Raw genomic sequence first — 18,748 nt, 5'->3', positions numbered from 1 at the left:
ATAGATAATTACTGGATAAAATAGAGTTTATGCTAATTACAACGAAAATATAATTGCATGGCAGGTATTAACACTATATGAATACATATATTACACTGTATTAATACAAACTGTGGAGTCAGCGGGAGGTTAGGGACATTTAAACCGTACAACGCGATGCGTTGACAGTCCAGTTATGGATCAGATCACCACCACGCCTTGTATTCGTAGTACTAGTAAATAGTCTACTCTGAGTACTGACTCAGGGTCAGTCGAAGTTTTTCAGACAACATTATTTGAAATAGGCTGAGCGATAAGTAAGGTAATCCTGGGTCAACCTGAAAGAGCAGATCCGATTGGATCCGAGCCGCCAGGGGGACAGCCAATGACACTGGACGGTTAAATGGCGCATCATTTGAACACGTCGAGTTCGCTGAACTTCCGCAAGTTGCGATGCTAGCCGCATAGCTTGCTACCACAACATTGAGCGTCCCCCCATCGGTCTTGTGGTGTTACTTGGTAAGTTGGTTGTTAGATGGGCTGTAACTATATATGCATAGCGTATTTTGAATGTGGAAATAACATGTTTGACCATCTGAATGCCTTTGCTACGGAACAATTACTGCCGAGCGTGCTAAGCCTTCTTTTGGATTGTAGCTAGTCTAATGAGATTGACATGAGTAATGTTAACAGTAAATGACGTAGCTAACTGTTAGCACTATCGTTTTCGATTGCTATTGTATCTACGTTGGGCAAGCATGTTAATTGGGATATAATTTATACCAAACATATATGCATATATTCATTACATTACATTACTGGCATTTGGCAGACGCTCTTATCCAGAGAGACTTAAGTGCATACCCATAATCAGGGACAAGTGCGCAGAAAGACCCTAGAGGGAAGTAACGTACAATTTCGTCGCTAATGATGGTATAACGCTGAGGTCCGGGTTTTAATATATCTTTCTGTTGGGTTAACTTGGATAACCGTTTCATTTACCTTTACCTTAGTCGCTTGCTAGCTAGCTAGCTAAATGCAACGGCGGTGCACGGCTAAGTTACCAAAACATAACGCTACAACTTACGCCACCTGATTTCACCAATTAACTTATTTCCTCAATCAAGGAGGTAAAATAATCCATATAATGAAATTAGGTGCCGTATGGTTTGATCAAATGCCTACAGATTTGCACTTCATTGTCTGTCGCTCTGGATAAGAGCGTCTGCTAAATGCCGTGTAATGTAATGTAATGTAATGTGCAGACAGCAGCCTGAGTTGCTACCGGAGAGAGGATCACACATTCACATTCCATTCAGGAGCGAACGGTTACTGTTATCTGCCAAGGAAAACGTGTAACTTTTATAATTATAATTTTCACAATGACACCAAACAAGTAATTAAACGGTTAACATTAAGTCAGCTGTAAGTTATATGTTGCCGTTGAGGAACGCTAGCTAAGGTATATCATACTATGAAATTATGTTTACTGGTTAGTTAGCTTAGCTAGGTAAATGTATCAATGATTAGTGAGTTATATTTGGAAATCGAACTTTTTAAAAATCCAAATTATTATTATTATTATTATTATTATTATTATTATTATTACAATGAAATACATTTGTACCCCTCATCACATAGCTAATGGCGCTAACCTAAACGTTCGATGTCTAGCATACATATTTATGTTTTCATGTCTTACTCTCTACCAATGTTTCCAGATGGTGAATTCAGTTCCCCTAAAACTCTTCCAAACAACAATCTTCAGTTGACTCCCGAACCCATTTCCCAACCTGTCCCCCATGTCTCCTTTTAAAATCCCTCATCTGTCAGTCTTTTTTTAAGAATCCCGATGCATATATAAATTAATCCCCCGCCGTCTGGCAGCGTCTCTCTCGCCCGTCTCTAAAGTTCCAGCGTTTTGCGCAGCGCCGCGCAGCACACCAGGAGAATGCGCAACACCTCCACCTCCAGACGGAAGCCCAGTACCCCACAACGGCGCGCCCCTGCCGCGCCCTCGCCCCGGAAAAAGGGCAGCCCCCAGGCCGCAGGTACTCCGCGCTCTATCGCGTCTGGCTTCTGCCCTCCCCGTCTGCGACTTTAAAGTTTTTGTCCGAATTTAAAGCATATGTCCATAGAGGCGTGCCTGTGCGATGTGTATCTGTATGTATCTGTGCGATGTGTGTTTGTATTGTATTGTGTGTGTGTGTGTGTGTGTGTGTGTGATTCTGAATCTGTCTGATTTGTCCCCAGCCCAATCCCCTCGGAGGAGGAAGAAGTTCCGGCCAGGCACCCGAGCTCTCATGGAGATCCGCAAGTACCAGAAATCTACCGAACTGCTGCTGCGGAAGGGGCCCTTCTCCAGAGTGGTACTGCAGCCACCTGCTCTCTCTCTCTCTCTCTCTCTCTCTCTCTCTCTCTCTCTCTCTCTCTCTCTCTCTCTCTCTCTCTCTCTCTCTCTCTCTCTCTCTCTCTCTCTCTCTCTCTCTCTCTCTCTCTCTCTCTCTCCGCTCTCTCTCCCTCTCCCTGCCTCTCTCTCACTCTCTCCGCTCCGCTCCACTCCGTGACCGCAGTGTTCTGTGTGTTTGCCGTCCGTAGGTGCGAGAGGTGTGCCAGACCTTCAGCTTGCTGCACCTGAGGTGGCAAGCCATGGCCCTGCTGGCTTTACAAGAGGTAAAACGACCTGTTCCGTGTAGTAAAACACCCTATTCTGTGTGGTAAAACGCCCTGTTGTGTGTGGTGAACCCCCCTTGTCGTGTGCCTACAGCCACATCACACTCTTCCTCAGCTCTCAGCTACTTTTCCTCTGTCCCTGACTGTGGTCTGCCTGATGAGTCTCTGTCCCTGACTGTGGTCTGCCTGATGAGTCTCTGTCCCTGACTGTGGTCTGCCTGATGAGTCTCTGTCCCTGACTGTGGTCTGCCTGATGAGTCTCTGTCCCTGACTGTGGTCTGCCTGATGAGTCATCTGTCCTTCAAAGGCGACTTCGGCAGTTCCTTTGCAGCATGCGGATGCGACGCACTTTGAAGGCAGAAAGATGTCAAGAGTGAAAGTAACGTGATTATGTATTACAAGCAATTTAGCAGGCTAGCTCACGGAGGCTTAAAACATGAAATATGTTATTTCAGTGTGTTATTTTGTTTAGAAAGCTCTTTTACAGTTCTTTGCAAACTCCGTCACTGTTTTCAGTCGCCATTCATTTAATAGAAGTAAGCCTGAGGTTAATCACAGAGAATTCTGCCTCTTGCCCTAAATGTGTCACTTCCTGTTCCTCTTGCCCTAATGTGTCACGTCCTGTTCCTCTTGCCCTAAACGTGTCACTTCCTGTTCCTCTTGCCCTAACCCTGTCACTTCCTGTTCATGTGGCCCTGAACGTGTCACTTCCTGTTCCTCTTGCCCTAAAAATGCCACTCCCGGTTCCTCTTGCCCTAAACGTGTCACTTCCTGTTCCTCTTGCCCTAACCCTGTAACTTCCTGTTCATGTGGCCCTGAACGTGTCACTTCCTTTTCCTCCTCCTGTCCCCCCGCAGGCTTCCGAGGCCTTCCTGGTACGGCTCTTCTCCGACGCCAACCTCTGCGCCATCCACGCCAAGCGCGTGACACTGTTTCCACGCGACCTGCAGCTCGCTCGACGGATCCGGGGAGTGGAAGCCCTCTGAGGAAGAGGAGGGGGAGGAGGAAGAGGAGGGGGGGGGGGCGGTGGCAAGGGCTTGCCCTCTCTGGCCCCTGTGGGTCCTTACTCCCGCCCTCCATGTTTGCTGTGTATAGTTTTAAGGTCCAACGTGTTTTTAGACAGAATTTATTCAGAAAACTGACCCACTGCTTGAAATGTGCAGGTATTTAAAAAATAATTAATTCTGGGTGCAAAGCATTTTGAGTAATTCCCGGTCTTATGAAAAGCATATAATCTAAACTCTGGAGGCACAGACCCCCAAATCTGTTGTCGTGTGGATATGTTTGATATTCATAATAATGAATCGACATCTGCCTCCAATTCTTTTTTCTTTTCTTTTTCTTTTTGTATAAAGTGTACATGGACTCTAACTCTCTATATTCAACCAGTGTATGTCAAATGATAATTGAAGAATCTGTATCCACTGATATGCATGGTGCCCGTTAAATCGTGCTTTTTAAGTAACCATTGTAATTCTGTAAATAATTTGTGATTTTTATGGTTTTATGTTTTGTTTTTTTTACAATAAAAATGTGTTTCAGAAGTTGTGCCCGTGAGTGAGTTCAGCAGATTGTTTGGTAATCAGTGCAAGTGCGCGCAGTAATGTCAGGAACAGTGCAGTGTCACCGGTCAGCCTCAGCTGTCCGTGCTTGCCGATTCGCAGTAGTCAGTTATTCACTAGGGTCAGTTATTCGCGGTGGTCAGTGAATAAGTGCTGAATCACCAATGCTGAAGAAACCAAGCGATTTTTAATCAATAGTCACGGAAAGCTTTCACGAAATGCAACGATCAGTGAAAAGAGAGTCCCACGCAGGCGAGATGTTTAACCCTTAAATGTCTGAACCTTCCTCTGTATCTCCTCCACAACTCTTGAGTGAGTCGACACCATCGTATGGTTACATGTTAGAGAAGTGCTGTGGTGCAAATGGGCCTTTAAAATCCTTATGTATTGCTTGCTTGTTTGCGTCTTAGAGGAACGATTGTGTGTGTGTGTGAGTGTGTGAAGAATTTAAACTGCATTTTGGTCTTTGTCTCTGCTCCTCTGTGTACTTGTGCAACCCGTCTCCACAAAAAAAAAATCTCTTTAATTGGCCCTCTGGGATTTCTTTTGTTTTTTATCTGAATCCTGACCCCACCCCATTTTGGCCCTTTGCAGCCAATCGAAACCCCCCTCACCTGTGTGGCCACACCCCTGGCAGTGCTGTTTACAGGTGGATTGTGACATCACTCTGGGAGTTAATGCTAATGGGAGCGGATGCAAAGAGCCAGACAGTTTATCTGGAGGGATGAGCTGGAGCTAACCATATCCTGTGTAACTGGAAACGGGGAGATTTGCCAACAGAAGAACCGAGCACTTCTGCCACGGAGAAGGAGATTCGGGCTGGAAAACCCATGTTATCTGCGGGAACGGCGAGTTCCCCCGAAAAGTGTGGGTGACAGAAGGTGTGCATATGCGGGCGATTTAAGGTTTAAGGAGGAGGGGACTCCAACTGCCGTTACACACGCTATCGAATTTCTGGAGAACATAAACGGTCTCAGAAAACGCACAAAGGTAAGGCCGACTTGATTTCAATGTATCTTTTGGCCACACGGTTCACTGCAGAGGTGTGGGCGGGCGGCTGGGTACGCGCTGCGTGTGTCCGTGTGCCAAAAACGCTGCATTGATGCAATTCACTTTATAAAACACAGGATTACATTTTAATGGAGACACTTGCCCAGGGTAATTCACTTGGTGCCTCCTGTCAAAATTAAGATTTGTCCATTTTGAAGGTCAGATATATTCCCGGGGGATTAGATGGACAAGGCCTCTGCATGTTGGTGAGTTCTGTTGTAAATACTGACGATTGAGCGGTTTGGGGGACACCGGCACAAATGCGCTAGTGACAGTAGGTCTATTACGGAATGGTAGCGGTACATTTAACAAAACTTCCCCATGGGTTTTCCCTGGCTTTCTTCCTCCATAAATAGCCTCTTTCAGAGAGCAGTTTGTGACTGGTTAACAGACCCCCCCCCCCACTTCACCTCACCCCCCCCCTCAGAAAGAGACTCCCGCCCCCCCGGCCCTGTAATGTCACAGGACAGCGCCCTGGAAGAACTGCTGAGCAGCGGTTTCCCTGGCGACGAGGGCTCACGTGGTTTCCCTGGTGACGAGGCGTCACAGGGGGGCGATGCCGCACAGGAGGGGAGGAGCCCCACCGTGACGGACGGAAGCCCCGCCCACAGGGTGAGTAGCTCCGCCTGCTCTGGGGAGGCCAGGGCCATCTGTTCACGCTCTGGAAGCCATTTTGTGTGCGTGTGTTTTTTTTTTTGGTTTTTTTTCTGTCCTGAGAGTTTAACCTTTCGGTTTTCGTTCGGCTATCACTGCACACCTCAGCGGCTGTAGATTCATGAACTTATCAGTAAACTAAATAATGCTGGATTTTGCACCTGGGCCACGTTCAAAAAATGTTTATTTAAACCGAAATGGTGGTGCGCTGGACATGGTTGCAAACCGTTTGTTCCGATGGCATCTGAGAAGGCGTTCTCCAGCCTTTAAAGCGTACGCCGACGTCATTATTGAGTCGGGCTGCGTTCCCGACACACCCGCCAAACGGGAGTAAAACATTGCGCACCCTTGGGAGAAAACATATTGTACAACACAGAAACCATAGCGAAACGTTTTCAGATTGAACATGCCCCTAAACACCTGCACTCAACACCAAGGTAACGTCTGCCCACAGGTGGCTACAACCGCAACAGCAGCTGTGACAAAGATGAAACACATTAATACACCCATGCCTCACTTTAGTGGACTCATCATACTTGTGTTTAAAATGTATTTGTTTGGTATTCAAATACTTTTCTGTGCTCTATTCATCTTGCCTGGTTTAGCGGGTGGTATTTACACTTTTGGGATAATTTTTTTTGTTCCAAAACACCTGGCAAGATTAGTCAACTGCAGAAATGTATATGAATCCAAAACCCATTAGCCTGCTTAATCCTCTTCAGCCTCCTATGCCAACTGTTAGGCATACACATGCTACATGCTGTTATGATTGCACTTGCGTATAATTATTTAGTTGCTAAAACTGGCGGCACGGATGGTGCAGTGGGTAGCACTGCCGCCTCACAGCAAGGAGGTCCTGGGTTCGAATCCCCGTCGGCCAGGGCCTCTCTGTGCGGAGTTTACATGTTCTCCCCGTGTCTGCGTGGGTTTCCTCCGGGTACTCCGGTTTCCTCCCACAGTCCAAAGACATGTAGGTTAGGCTGATTGGAGAGTCTGAATTGCCCGTAGGTATGAGTGTGTGAGTGAATGGTGTGTGTGCCCTGCGATGGACTGGCGACCTGTCCAGGGTGTATTCCTGCCTTTCGCCCAATGTATGCTGGGATAGGCTCCAGCCCCCCTGCGACCCTGTTCAGGATAAGCAGGTTAAGATAATAGATGGATGGATGGATAGTTGCTAAAACTGTGGTAATACTGCTTGGGCAGTTTATGTTCTTACTCTACAAGGCTTCAGGTTTCTAATGAACGTGATCACTCAATATCACTTCCCTCTTGGGTTTTCAGCGCACCTGTCCCTGGTTCTGCTTTGCACTTTGTTGTACGTCGCTCGGGATAAGAGCGTCTGCCAAATGACTAATGATTGAATCCCCCCCCACCCCCCTGTAGTCCCCGGTGCCGTCCATGGAGGCGGGGCCTTGCACTGTGCTCTGCGGCGGCTGCGGGGGGCGTGTCAGCGATCGGGTCATCCTATTGGCCGCGGGGCGGGTGTGGCACGGGGCGTGTCTCCGCTGCAGCCTGTGTCAGTGTGAGCTGCAGTCGCACGCCTCCCTCTACTGCCGAGACGGAAAGATCTACTGCCAGCACGATTACTGCAGGTCCTTACCTTTCACCCTCCTCAGCCTGAGCTTCACCCTGTGCTGCGTGTTCCTCCTGCATGGCAAACCCGTTTCAGACCCTCTGTCAATGATTTTTCACTCCTGGCCCTGGAGAGCCGCAGGGCGTGGCTGGTTTTGTTTTCGCCTTAAAATCAGCAACCAGTTCAGACCCAAGAAACCAGGAGAGGTGAGTTACCTGTGTAATTAACCCTTTTAATTTATCAGTTACGAGCTGAGTAACAACAAACAAACACACAATGCGGCTCTCTACGACCAGGAATGAAGATCACTGGCCAATGTAAGTAACAAATAAAGAATCCACCTTCCTAAAGTTTGCTGAGCTTAAAATGCAGAGCATGTAGACTCCCCTCTATTTCCCCAATGCGTTGCAGTTCCCAGGTTCTGCTGTAGCGAGCGAGCTCTTTCCACTCGCTTATGTTGCACCTCCTTACTCCTTTCCGTGCCCCTTTCCCCACCCGTCGGGAGAGGCCAGGAAGAGAGGTGAGAAAAGGAAGTGAAGACAGGGAAAAACTAGAAAATGCGAATTGGGAAAATGGAATGTCCTCGCTCCTTCAAACATACGGGAGAGGTGGATCCACAGGACGATCGTTTATAGATCGGGCATTCCAAAAAATACTTCCACAATGGATGCTCTCCTGCTTCCTTGCTCAAGAAAAGTATGTGAGCCTCCTACCTTCCGGCTTCTAACTCTTAGGAGGAACATTTAACAGGTTCGAGTTTCCTTAAAAATGGCGGACCTCTTTAAACACCCAATTTCCGGGTCAGGAAGAAAAACCAAGTAGAAAGGAGGTGAAAAATAAGGGATCGGGAAAGGGACCAGTGTGTCCCGTCATCTCAGGGTGTCCTTTTACTCCCAGGTTGTTCAGCGTGGGGAGGTGTGCTCGCTGCTCCCAGCCAATCCCGTCGTCCGCTCTGGTTATGAGGTCAGGGGCGCTGACCTTCCACCCTCACTGCTTCTCCTGTCAGGTCAGTGGGGCGTGGCATCACAAGCAGGAGTGTAACGATACTATGCCATATGATTTCTCTTCATTTCTAACAATGTGATAGGACTCATAACTATTAATCACGATATATTAGCTGCGATTGGAACGTGGTCGTTAGGTTTGACGGATAAGCCCCACTCCACCTCGCCAACACTCAAGAGCTCACTGAAATAACAAGTAGGATAACTTTCAAAGTTCATTGTCATGTGTTTATTAACTTCAGTGCCTCAATCTGCCTAAATAAACGTTTGCCATTTAAATTAATGATTCGTCGCGATAAAATTCGATTCATGTCACATCAACGCAGTTGTATCGCGACACTTGAATCACGATGCATTTCAATACACCGCATATCATCAGGTAGAGATTTTGCAGATTGGTTCTGTCCAATACTGAGGTATGTGAAAATACTGGTTGTACCTTAAGAAAAGATCATGTACTTGTTAAAATTCATAGTGTTATAATATTGATTGTAATATTGTTATAACATTGTATAAATGTACAGTAATTCAAGCTCGTTGGTTGGAAATTGGTTCCAATTGCCACAGCCAATGGCGTGGAGGCTTGTTCGCGTGTAGCTGCCCAAATTGAACTCCAGAAGCTCCGTGAAACTAGCAACAATTAGAGTTCCTGTACAGAAGTTCCGGTCTTAACTTAACTGATTTTCCGTCAAAATAAGAGCTGCTGAGTAACGTTAAATAATGAGAACATAGTTACCGCGTTTTCTGCGCTTCCTCACATAATTACCGTTGTTTAAATTCATTGCTGATACAACTTATAAAAGTCAGCAAGCAGCTAGCTTGCTATTTGACTAGTTACTATAATGTAGGCCAAGCATAAATTGCTTGACACTGTCTGTTCAATAACAGCATAACAGAAACTCTGTATACTGTTGCTTATTATCCAAGCGAAGACTGCATATCTAGTTATAAAACAATACCAGTTCGCATTCGGTAGCAACAAGCAAATTAGCCATAGTTAGCTCGACGAATTTACAAATATGAGGCAATACACACGTAGTAGCCAGCGTTCAGACCATAGTTGCGCAAGCATAGATATTTGTAAATTTGGCAAGCTAACTAATAGCTAATTTGCTTGCTGCTACCAATAACAAACTGGTATCGTTTTATAACTAGATATGTATTATTCGCTTGGATAATAAGCAATAGTATACAGAGTTTCAGTGATCGCTTGTCTGGGTTCAGTAATGCGTGTTTAGCTAAACCTTTATTTGTAAGTTACAGTTGCATCGTTTGTGGTAGACTATCATATCTTAGCCAAATAAGTTGCTTGCTCGTAATATAGTTGGTTAGCTGAAGTGAAAACTTCAAAAAGACAAAAAATAGAAATAGTGTTGTGTAACACACTAAAGTCAACATTTTATCTGAAGATTTTTTTTACTAGAAGACTACGAAAAGACGCCAGGCTCTGTCGTGTTTGTCACTGTCAGCTTTATATTACGCGTTACATTCATAGACTGGTAAGGATGAGTGTTGTGATTTGAGGGTATTTGTTGTTGCAATTCCTCCGAAATAACCAATAAAACGTTTAAACGAAAAGTTTTGAAGTCTCATTACATGTCTAAAACGCACAAAAAGTAGCATCAGTATATACGTGGAAATATTTTTAATTAGCTGTCAAACATGAATGGAGTCCAATGGAAAAATAGTCTTTTTGAGCAAAAATATTGTCACTAGATGGCGACTTCATATCAACTGGTGAATCTCGTAGCTCGAAAGCTGCTCTAAAATGGTATCTGTCTGGCTTCCAGGAGTGTGATGTCACTTTGCTCCCTGGAAATCTGTACTGTGCACGTGGGCGGAGCTTGTACTGCCAATCACACTACCAGGCTGATGGGAGAGCACGTCCTCCAGGTCCCGACCAACTCAGACAAACAGACAGAGAAGGTGAGGACGTCGTTTACTTTAACCTCCCGAGACCCTGCATCCTGCATCCTGAGCCCTATACTGTATTTCTCTTAACACGAGGGACATTCAATTAAAATTAAGTCAAATATATTTTCACTGCAACATGCTTCCATCATCCAAGACAGCTGTATTATGTAACAAAAAAATAGTTAAAAGTAAAAAAAGCAGTCTCAGTGGAGGCTAAAGGATATAAATTTGTGGCTGCCCAGTTACCCGGTTACCCGGTTCTAGTCAATCAGACACCCACAGTCTCTGAAGTATTTTTTTAAACGTTAATTTAGGAGACACTCTTTCACTCCAGCAACTTACAATGTAGGGTAGGGTAACAGTGCATTCATCTGAATTACATGAATAACCATGCTGAACCATATATATATATATATATATATATATATATATATATATTATTATTATATATATATATATATATATATATATATATAATATATATTATTATGATTGTATATATTATTATTATTATTATATATTATTATTATTTATTTATTTTTATTTCTTTGCACCATTCTTTGCAAACTCTAGAGACGTGTATGTGAAAACCCCAGGAGGTCAGCAGTTTCTGACATACTCAGACCACCCTGTCTGCCATCAACAATCATTCCATGGTCAAAGTCACTCAGATAAATTTTTCCCCCATTCTGATGGTTGATATGAACATTAAATGAAGCTCCTGACCTGTATCTACATGATTGTATGCATTGCATTGCACTGCTGCCACTCAATTGGCTGATTAGATAATCGCATGTATAAGTAGGTGTAATAAAGTAAAAATGTTCCTAATAAAGTGCTCGGTGAGTGTAGATACACTACATATCTACAATCACTGAGCACTTAATTAGGAACACCTGTATGCTTACTTATTAATGCATTTATACAAGCAGGCATAATAGTAGCCATTCGGCCATCATAACGGAACCATGACAACCGTGAGGCCTTCCATTCTGCAGTTGGCACAGGGGAGGGGGAGGAGTCAGTCAGCAGCCCTGAGCCCCGATTGGAGGATGGAGCAGCAGGGGGCAGGGCTCGGGGGAGGACCAAGCGAATCAGGACGTGTTTCCGGAGTGAGCAGCTGAGGGCCATGGAGTCATATTTCGCCCTCAAACACAACCCGGACGGCAAGGACTGGACCTGTCTCTCGCACCGAACCGGGCTCCCGAAACGGGTGCTACAGGTGGGTGCCCCATCTCAAAGCCCAGCACCGTCTCTCCATACAGCCTCTCGAATCCTGTCATCCCTTGGTGCTACTACATTGATTTCCGTCTGCCAGGCGGAGTTGGCTTGGATCAGCACCTCTAGTTGGAGGCCCGCATACACAAGAGCAGGGCTGCCCGGCCCTGTTTCTGGAGATCCACAATCCTGTGTGTCTTCACACCGAACCTAACCAAAGCACACCCCATCCAACAGCTAGAGCAAGGCTGCCCAATGCTTTTCCTGAAGATCTACCATCCTATGGGTCTTCACACCAAACCTAAATGAAGCATACCATTCAACAGCTGGAGCAGGGCTGCCTAACCTGGCTCTTGGACATATTGTGTCCTGTAGGTTTTCGCTCCAACCCTAACAAAGCGCACCTCATTCAACAGCTAGAGATCTCATTCAGCTGCTAATTAGTACAATCAGTTTTGCCAAATTAGAGTCGAAATGAAAGCTTACAGGATGGTAGATCTCCAGGAATAGGGTTGGCAGCCCTGCGCAAGTTCATGATTCATCTGATAAAGCTGTTTTATTGACAGAGCATTGTTAACTTTGCTCTGCTTTTTATAACCACTCTTTCTCTCTCTTTCTCCCCCCCTCCCTCTCTCCCTCTCCCTCTCTCCCCCCTCCCTATCTCTCTCTCTCTCTCTCTCTCTCTCTCAGGTGTGGTTTCAGAATGCCAGAGCCAAACTCAGACGTTCCCTCCCAGCAGACGATTCGCAGAGCAACTCCCCTGCCGCCATGGCGACAATGCCTGCGTCCATGGCAACCTCCCAACCATCACAGGCTCTCCAAACCAGCACCATCGACCAATTGGAGCTCTCCCTGCTGACAGCGCCCCTGAGCGACACGCCCCAAAGTCCCATTGGCCAGCCCAGGGGATATAAAGACTCTTTCCTCCTGGACTACAATTCCCAGAGTCCACCAAGGCTCTCTCCATTAATGACCCTCGACTTTGGGGAGGCCAGTTCAGGAAGAGAGGGAGATTGCAACAAGACGCCTCAGCAATATTATTGTTAGTTGCTTTGATAGTATTAACCCTATGTCTATTTGGTTCAAGTAATGTCCTTTTCAGGTAATCCAAAATAATATCTATGGTTTCATTATCGTTTGGGCCAGGCATTAAAGAGCATAGATGTAATTTTTGTTGAGGATCGACTGGGACTTTGTCATATGAGGTCCTCCCATGATTTGGATGCATCTTACAGGTAGTGAATCAACTCATGGGAATGCAAGTTCTGCCTGTAAAGATTCCTGGTGGTACCGTAATGATGTGGATGGGTTGGGGGGGGGCAGTCAGAGGTGGAAAGTTAAAGCCCAATCTCCACCAAACAGCCGAGATGAGACAAGACCAGAGAAATTTCTGAATGTTTTTGTTTAAATCTCAAAACGTCCACTAGGCAGTCCACACCAAAGCTTAAGAGTAAACAAATAAACCGCTGTTTACAAGACGACCCCGAACTTAATGTTAACTGTGACATTAAATCACTATTATACTATATATATTCAGAACTGAATGTAGGAGACAGTACTGAGTACAGGAGACAGTACTGAATGTAGGAGACAGTACTGAATGTAGGAGACAGTACTGAGTACAGGAGACAGTACTGAGTACAGGAGACAGTACTGAATGTAGGAGACAGTACTGGGTACAGGAGACAGTACTGAATACAGGAGACAGTACTGAGTACAGGAGACAGTACTGAGTACAGGAGACAGTAATAGTACTGTGGACTTAAGACAGAGGTCAAATGCCCCAGACAAGAGTTAACAGACACCTCAGGTACCACACCCAAAACTGCCTTTAGCATGATTCTCTATTCTGATATATATACTATGTATTACACGATACATAAAACTGCTGGCTTTAGGCTCTCCGCGCTCAGCTGCCTACAGCCCACGTCCTACGACTGGACCGTTCAGGCCGATAAAGCTCTCCACTCGGCTCAGCTGATTGGTGGAGGCTGGGCTTTAGGCGTCAGAAAGTAAAAGTCCCGGCATTTGTCTATGCCGCCCGTGAACCCAGTGGACTGATTTCACTCATCGGGCTGAAGCATCGCACCAATGCAGGCGACTGGAACAAAAATGCAGAGGACAACTTTTTTTTTTTCTGAGCCTGGATTTTCTATCTCCTCTTTCAATCTTTTCTTAAAGATCCTGTGCAAGCACTTTTTACGTTGGTCGTTTCCATTTTGTTCTTCACTTACCTGCACACGTGTCTTCTGTAGATGTTTGACATCTCTGACTGACTCTGGCGTTGGTGGGGGGTAACCGCTTTGATCCGATCCTGAAAGTAGCGTGAACTACAGCAAGCTACCCTGATGAGCAATGCAGCTTGCGGAACAACAATTTCTCTCAAAACTCAGATGAAACTAATATGTGAATAAAATTGTCAAAACATTTTCCTTATGTTCCCCAGGCATTGATGCGCATGTGAGCAATCCCCCACAATACCGCTCAGTGGGGAGAATCAGCAATATAAGGCAGTTGGCAGTTGACTGTTGGCAACTATAGTGGAGCGAAGTGCCTCTCACCAATCAGGGTCAGAGGGAAAAGAGTGAGAGGAGGTGGTATTTGGTCAAACTGGTTTGAAAAAAATAAAAATAATTAAATGCACCAGTGGTTTACTACACCTCAGGATGACAAAACAGTAATCGACAACTGCAACCACAACACAAATTTGGATGTAGTTGATCGACCAGAAAACTGCCAAAATGTAATTCCACTGCTAGTTTGGCTTCACATAGCTAAAGCAAAATCACCAAAACTGCTGGGATTGTATAGCATGAACGGATGAGTAAGAAAAAGGATGTTTGACACTTATAGGGATATAGAAAGTGTGAGTCAGGGATAATGTTTGAAAAGATGTTTAGGTAGATGCAGAAAACAGCCGGCCGGATGAGGGCGTGCAGGGGCTGACTGGTGATAGCCGTAGCCAGTAGATGAATGCGTTGATAGAGGACTATGGCGAACTCAGCTCTGCTAAGATAGACACAGATCTGTAGGAGCAGATGTAGGTAGGGAAATTATTGGTGTGTTACTGTGTTACACTGTAGAACTAGAACCAGGCTGGCTCATTATAACCCTTTTCTACTGTAGAGCTGAACCAGGCTGGCTCATTACAGCCCTTTCCCGCTGTAGAGCTGAACCAGGATGGCTTATTATAGCCCTTTCCCACTGTAGAGCTGACCCAGGATGGCTTATTATAGCCCTTTCCCGCTGTAGAGCTGACCCAGGATGGCTTATTATAGCCCTTTCCCACTGTAGAGCTGACCCAGGCTGGCTCTTTATAACCCTTTCCCACAGTAGAGCTGAACCAGGCTGGCTCATTATAGCCCTTTTGTAACATGGTTAGCTCAGCTAGTTCGCTAGTAAGCACGGACGTGCAGTGAAAGCGAAGGCTGGTAGCAAAATTACCGCGACAACACTCCCCGATGACGTAACCCTCAAATAAAAAATAAAAAAAGAACGTTGTTGCCCTTGGCTAGAGGCGAGTTCGTCTTTAGCTGACTGGTAACGCGTTCGTTCTACAAATATTTGGACAAGTGAGAGGCCGGGGTTCAAATCCCACCTTGGACTCAGGCAATTTCTTCACCTGTTACACTTTCCCACAGTAGAGCTGAACCAGGACGGCTCTTTATAGCACTTACATTTGTAACAAAAGGTGACTCATTGTGGCCTGGTGCCAGCTCTAAGAATGTTACTGTGTGAATCCCTACAGAAATAGTGCTACTGAACTCATCCTCTTTTATTATTATTATCCTTATTATTAGTACAGAACTCCACCTTATGTCTCAAGGTCTCTACATTACTGATTGTTGCTGTGTAGCTCACTACAGTCCCCTTGGAGTGTGTCCACAAACCTTTAATAAACAATTTAGACTGCTGTCGCATTGTCTTGTGTTCTCTCTCCCTCACTCACCTAGCTCTGTACTGATGCAGTTCAGGTCTCAAGGCTATAATCGAGGAATACAACACAGCTAGGATCTGAACCTTTCCTCTCACACTGAAATGCAATAAACTGCTTTTCAAATAAACGATTGTTATTGTGACCTTGAAGCAATGACATGCGTCTGCTTGTGATGAAGCATCTCGGGGGAATTTTGAAGAACTGGAAGAGCCAGTGGAGCCAGTGGAGCCAGTTTCGGCTCACACACGCCTGTTTATACATTTGTTAATTCTACTCTTCACTTTTTACGTACAGTACTGTAGCATTCAGTGCCCGAGCTACAGCTCGGATTTGACAGTAGAATAGACTAAGCAGGAGACAATCCTCCCCTGGAGCAATGCAGGGTTAAGGGCCTCGCTCAAGGGCCCAATGGCTGTGCTACACCGGGGATCAAGCCACCAGACCTTAAGGGTACCTTAACCACTACGCTACAGGCCGCCCACTGCATTTCCCCAGTTTTATACTGTACCCCTTTGCAAGCCACCTCTCTACCTTAACCCTTTCTCTGTTCAACATTCTGTCCTTCACTGGTCCACCTTTCAATTGTTTTATTTTCTTTAATTTCAGTGCAGTGCTAATGCACTGTAGCGTCCAGTCAGTCAGTGGGCATATACTGTATTAACCCTCTCTGTCAGTGCAGTGTTAATGTACTGTAGTGTCCAGCCAGTCAGTGTGTATATACTGTATTAACTCCCTCTCTCATTATATTAATTTTATGAGGATTCATTACATAAAATTATGTCTTTTTGACTGCATCTCAGAATGAGGCCAGTGGGCAGAATTAGTATTTGCCTCTGGGAAATACTAGTAAAATATTTTCCACATTTTCCTCTCACAGAGAAAATGTGATTTCTGCTTTCATAGCACTCCAGCTTGACACAGCCAGGAAAGACAGCTGGTAAACACAAACTGGCAAGGTTTCCATGGACAATAGAACGTCTACAGTGGACTTTGCATCACCCCTTAGAGATGAACTTATCAACAGAGACATGACCTCCCAAGAAATCCTTTTCACGGTCACCGGTGATAATTGGCCACTTGGATCACTCAAATCAGTGCTGTTTCCAAGTTTGAAGAATGCCGGTGGCATCACTGCGAGATAGGTGCGTCAGAGGAGTGATCTCTCCAATCAGAGGCAGCGGGTCAAAACTGGTCAAAATCCAGGAGGGTATTTAAAGAGTGGGTGCCAAAAAAAATGCATAGAAATTCTGAGAACGCTACATGGTAATTTAAATTGTGTCTTTGTTTGTGGTGATTTGTTTAACCGTTATATGTGTTTTGTTGCTGTTGTTGTTGTTGTTGTTGTTGCAAATGTTTACCTTGTTTCTATGCCTGGGAATTTGCACCTGTTTTTGAATTTCAATGGTTTCTGTCTTAAACAATAGAATCTGAGTATGTGTTTAAATATCAAGACAAGCACTAAATTAACTGTTTATTGAGTATGATAATTTCAGGAATATATTTCCGAAAGTGTCCTATTATATCCATATAATTTTTATTGGCATGGTACAGAAATTGTATAATACCTTACAACTTAATTTCATGTATGAAAGTGATAAATATGAAAAATTGGGTGCATAGCCTTCCTTACAATTTCCATTTAAGACTTAATATTACTTGACATGCATTTCCCTGAGAAGATAACATTTGAGTTAAAAACCATCTCAAGCTTGGTTTTGAACTGGCAGGTAGCTGGTTGCCCAGTTCAGGCCAGCTGACATGTTTGAACGGCTCAAGCTATGTTTTGAAACAGTTGGTAGCTGGTTGACCAGCTTTTATGTCACTGTTTCTGCCTGTGCATGTGCATGTCTGTGTGTGTGTGTGTGTGTGCGTGTGTGTGTGCGTGCATGTGACCATATGTGAATTTGTGTCCAGATTTCTATTAATGCACTTTATTTGGCATATTTTCTACCTGCTAGTCGGCCAGTTTACAAGTTAGCATCTGGACACATACATTGTGGCATGGGTGAAAATAGTGCCCCTCCATAATGTTTGGGACAAAGTGCACATTTTGGGAATTTTAGTTTCACATAGAAATTACAGCAGTGTTTATACATAGTCCCTCCCCCCCCCCCATGCAGCAATGTTATAAACATTAGAGTAGTCATGCTCAGTATTTTGTTGCATATCCTTTGCATGCAACGACTGCTTGAAGTCTGTGATTCATGGGCATCACCAGGTGCTGGGTGTCTTCTCTGGTGATGCTCTGCCAGGCCTGTATTGCAGCCATCTTTAGCTCATGCTTGTTTCGGGGGATAGTCCCCTTACGTTTTCTCTTCAGCATATGAAAGGCATGCTCAATTGTATTTTCGAAAAATGTATTTCTTGCTTTAGCAGTATGTTTGGGATTACTGTCTTGCTGTACAAAGAACCGCCGGCCAATGAGTTTTGAGGCATCCGCTTGAACTTGAGCAGATATGATACGTCTATAAACTTCTGAATTAACAATGAAATAACAACCGTCGGCAGTTACATCATCAGTGAAGATGAGTGAGCCAGTACCTTCGGCAGCCATACATGCCCAGGCCATAACACCCCCACCACCGTGTTTCACAGACGAGGTGGTATGCCTTAGGATCTTAGGCAGTCCCTTCTCTCCTCCATACGAAGTTCATCTTCGTCTCATCTATCTACAAGACCTTTTTTCCAGAACTGTGGTTGCTCTTTTAAGTACTTCTTGGCAAACTCCTCCTGTTTTTCTGGTGAGCCAGTGGTTTGCATCTTGCAGTGTAGCCTCTGTATTCATGTTCATAAAGTCTTCTGCAGGCAGTAGTCATTGACAAAAACACACCTGACTCCTTCATTATGGAGAGAATTCTTCTGTCATCAGCTGTGGAGGCCTGCCAGTCCATTTTCAATTAGAGTGCTTACCAGTGCTCTCTTTTTTCTTAATTATGTTCCAAACAGTTGACTTTAGTAAGACAACGATTTCAGCGATGTCTTTGGTCCTCATGTTGATAACAGTAAAAATAGTTTCTAAAGGTGACTGAAAGACTAGAGGAAAGACTAGGTGCTGAGAGATCTGTTATACCAGCATTAAGGAGGCAATGAAACACACCTGTGAAACCATGTGTCCCAAACATTATGGTGCATTGAAATGGGGGAACTATGTATAAAAACTGGAATAATTTCTACATCGTATGAA

At 44.9% G+C, this 18,748-nt stretch overlaps 2 protein-coding genes across 4 annotated transcripts; both read left to right on the top strand.

Annotated features, from left to right (window-relative positions):
- Positions 1–48: 48 nt before the first annotated feature.
- Positions 49–4,196, top strand: LOC133137206 (histone H3-like centromeric protein A). 3 transcript variants are annotated; one of them, XM_061255327.1, is made up of 5 exons: positions 49–498; positions 1,891–2,030; positions 2,233–2,348; positions 2,578–2,652; positions 3,510–4,196. In XM_061255327.1, the coding sequence occupies exons 2-5, from the start codon at positions 1,931–1,933 to the stop codon at positions 3,636–3,638; spliced, it is 420 nt and encodes a 139-aa protein (XP_061111311.1). In that variant the 5' UTR covers positions 49–498; positions 1,891–1,930; the 3' UTR covers positions 3,639–4,196. The 3 variants fall into 3 exon arrangements, with proteins under 3 accessions (XP_061111311.1, XP_061111309.1, XP_061111310.1); XM_061255325.1 differs by having other exon boundaries at positions 1,867–2,030; XM_061255326.1 differs by having other exon boundaries at positions 1,859–2,030.
- A 1,028-nt stretch (positions 4,197–5,224) lies between these two features.
- Positions 5,225–12,674, top strand: LOC133137727 (LIM/homeobox protein Lhx9-like). Its single transcript, XM_061256056.1, has 7 exons — positions 5,225–5,275; positions 5,730–5,876; positions 7,302–7,510; positions 8,389–8,497; positions 10,286–10,421; positions 11,417–11,631; positions 12,318–12,674. The coding sequence occupies exons 1-7, from the start codon at positions 5,225–5,227 to the stop codon at positions 12,672–12,674; spliced, it is 1,224 nt and encodes a 407-aa protein (XP_061112040.1).
- Positions 12,675–18,748: the final 6,074 nt, after the last annotated feature.

The sequence above is a fragment of the Conger conger genome, chromosome 9 (genome assembly GCF_963514075.1).
Source record: "Conger conger chromosome 9, fConCon1.1, whole genome shotgun sequence".
NCBI classification, from domain to species: Eukaryota; Metazoa; Chordata; class Actinopteri; order Anguilliformes; family Congridae; genus Conger; species Conger conger.
Note: the sequence above shows the minus strand (reverse complement) of the source record. Positions and strands in the feature narration are given on the sequence as shown.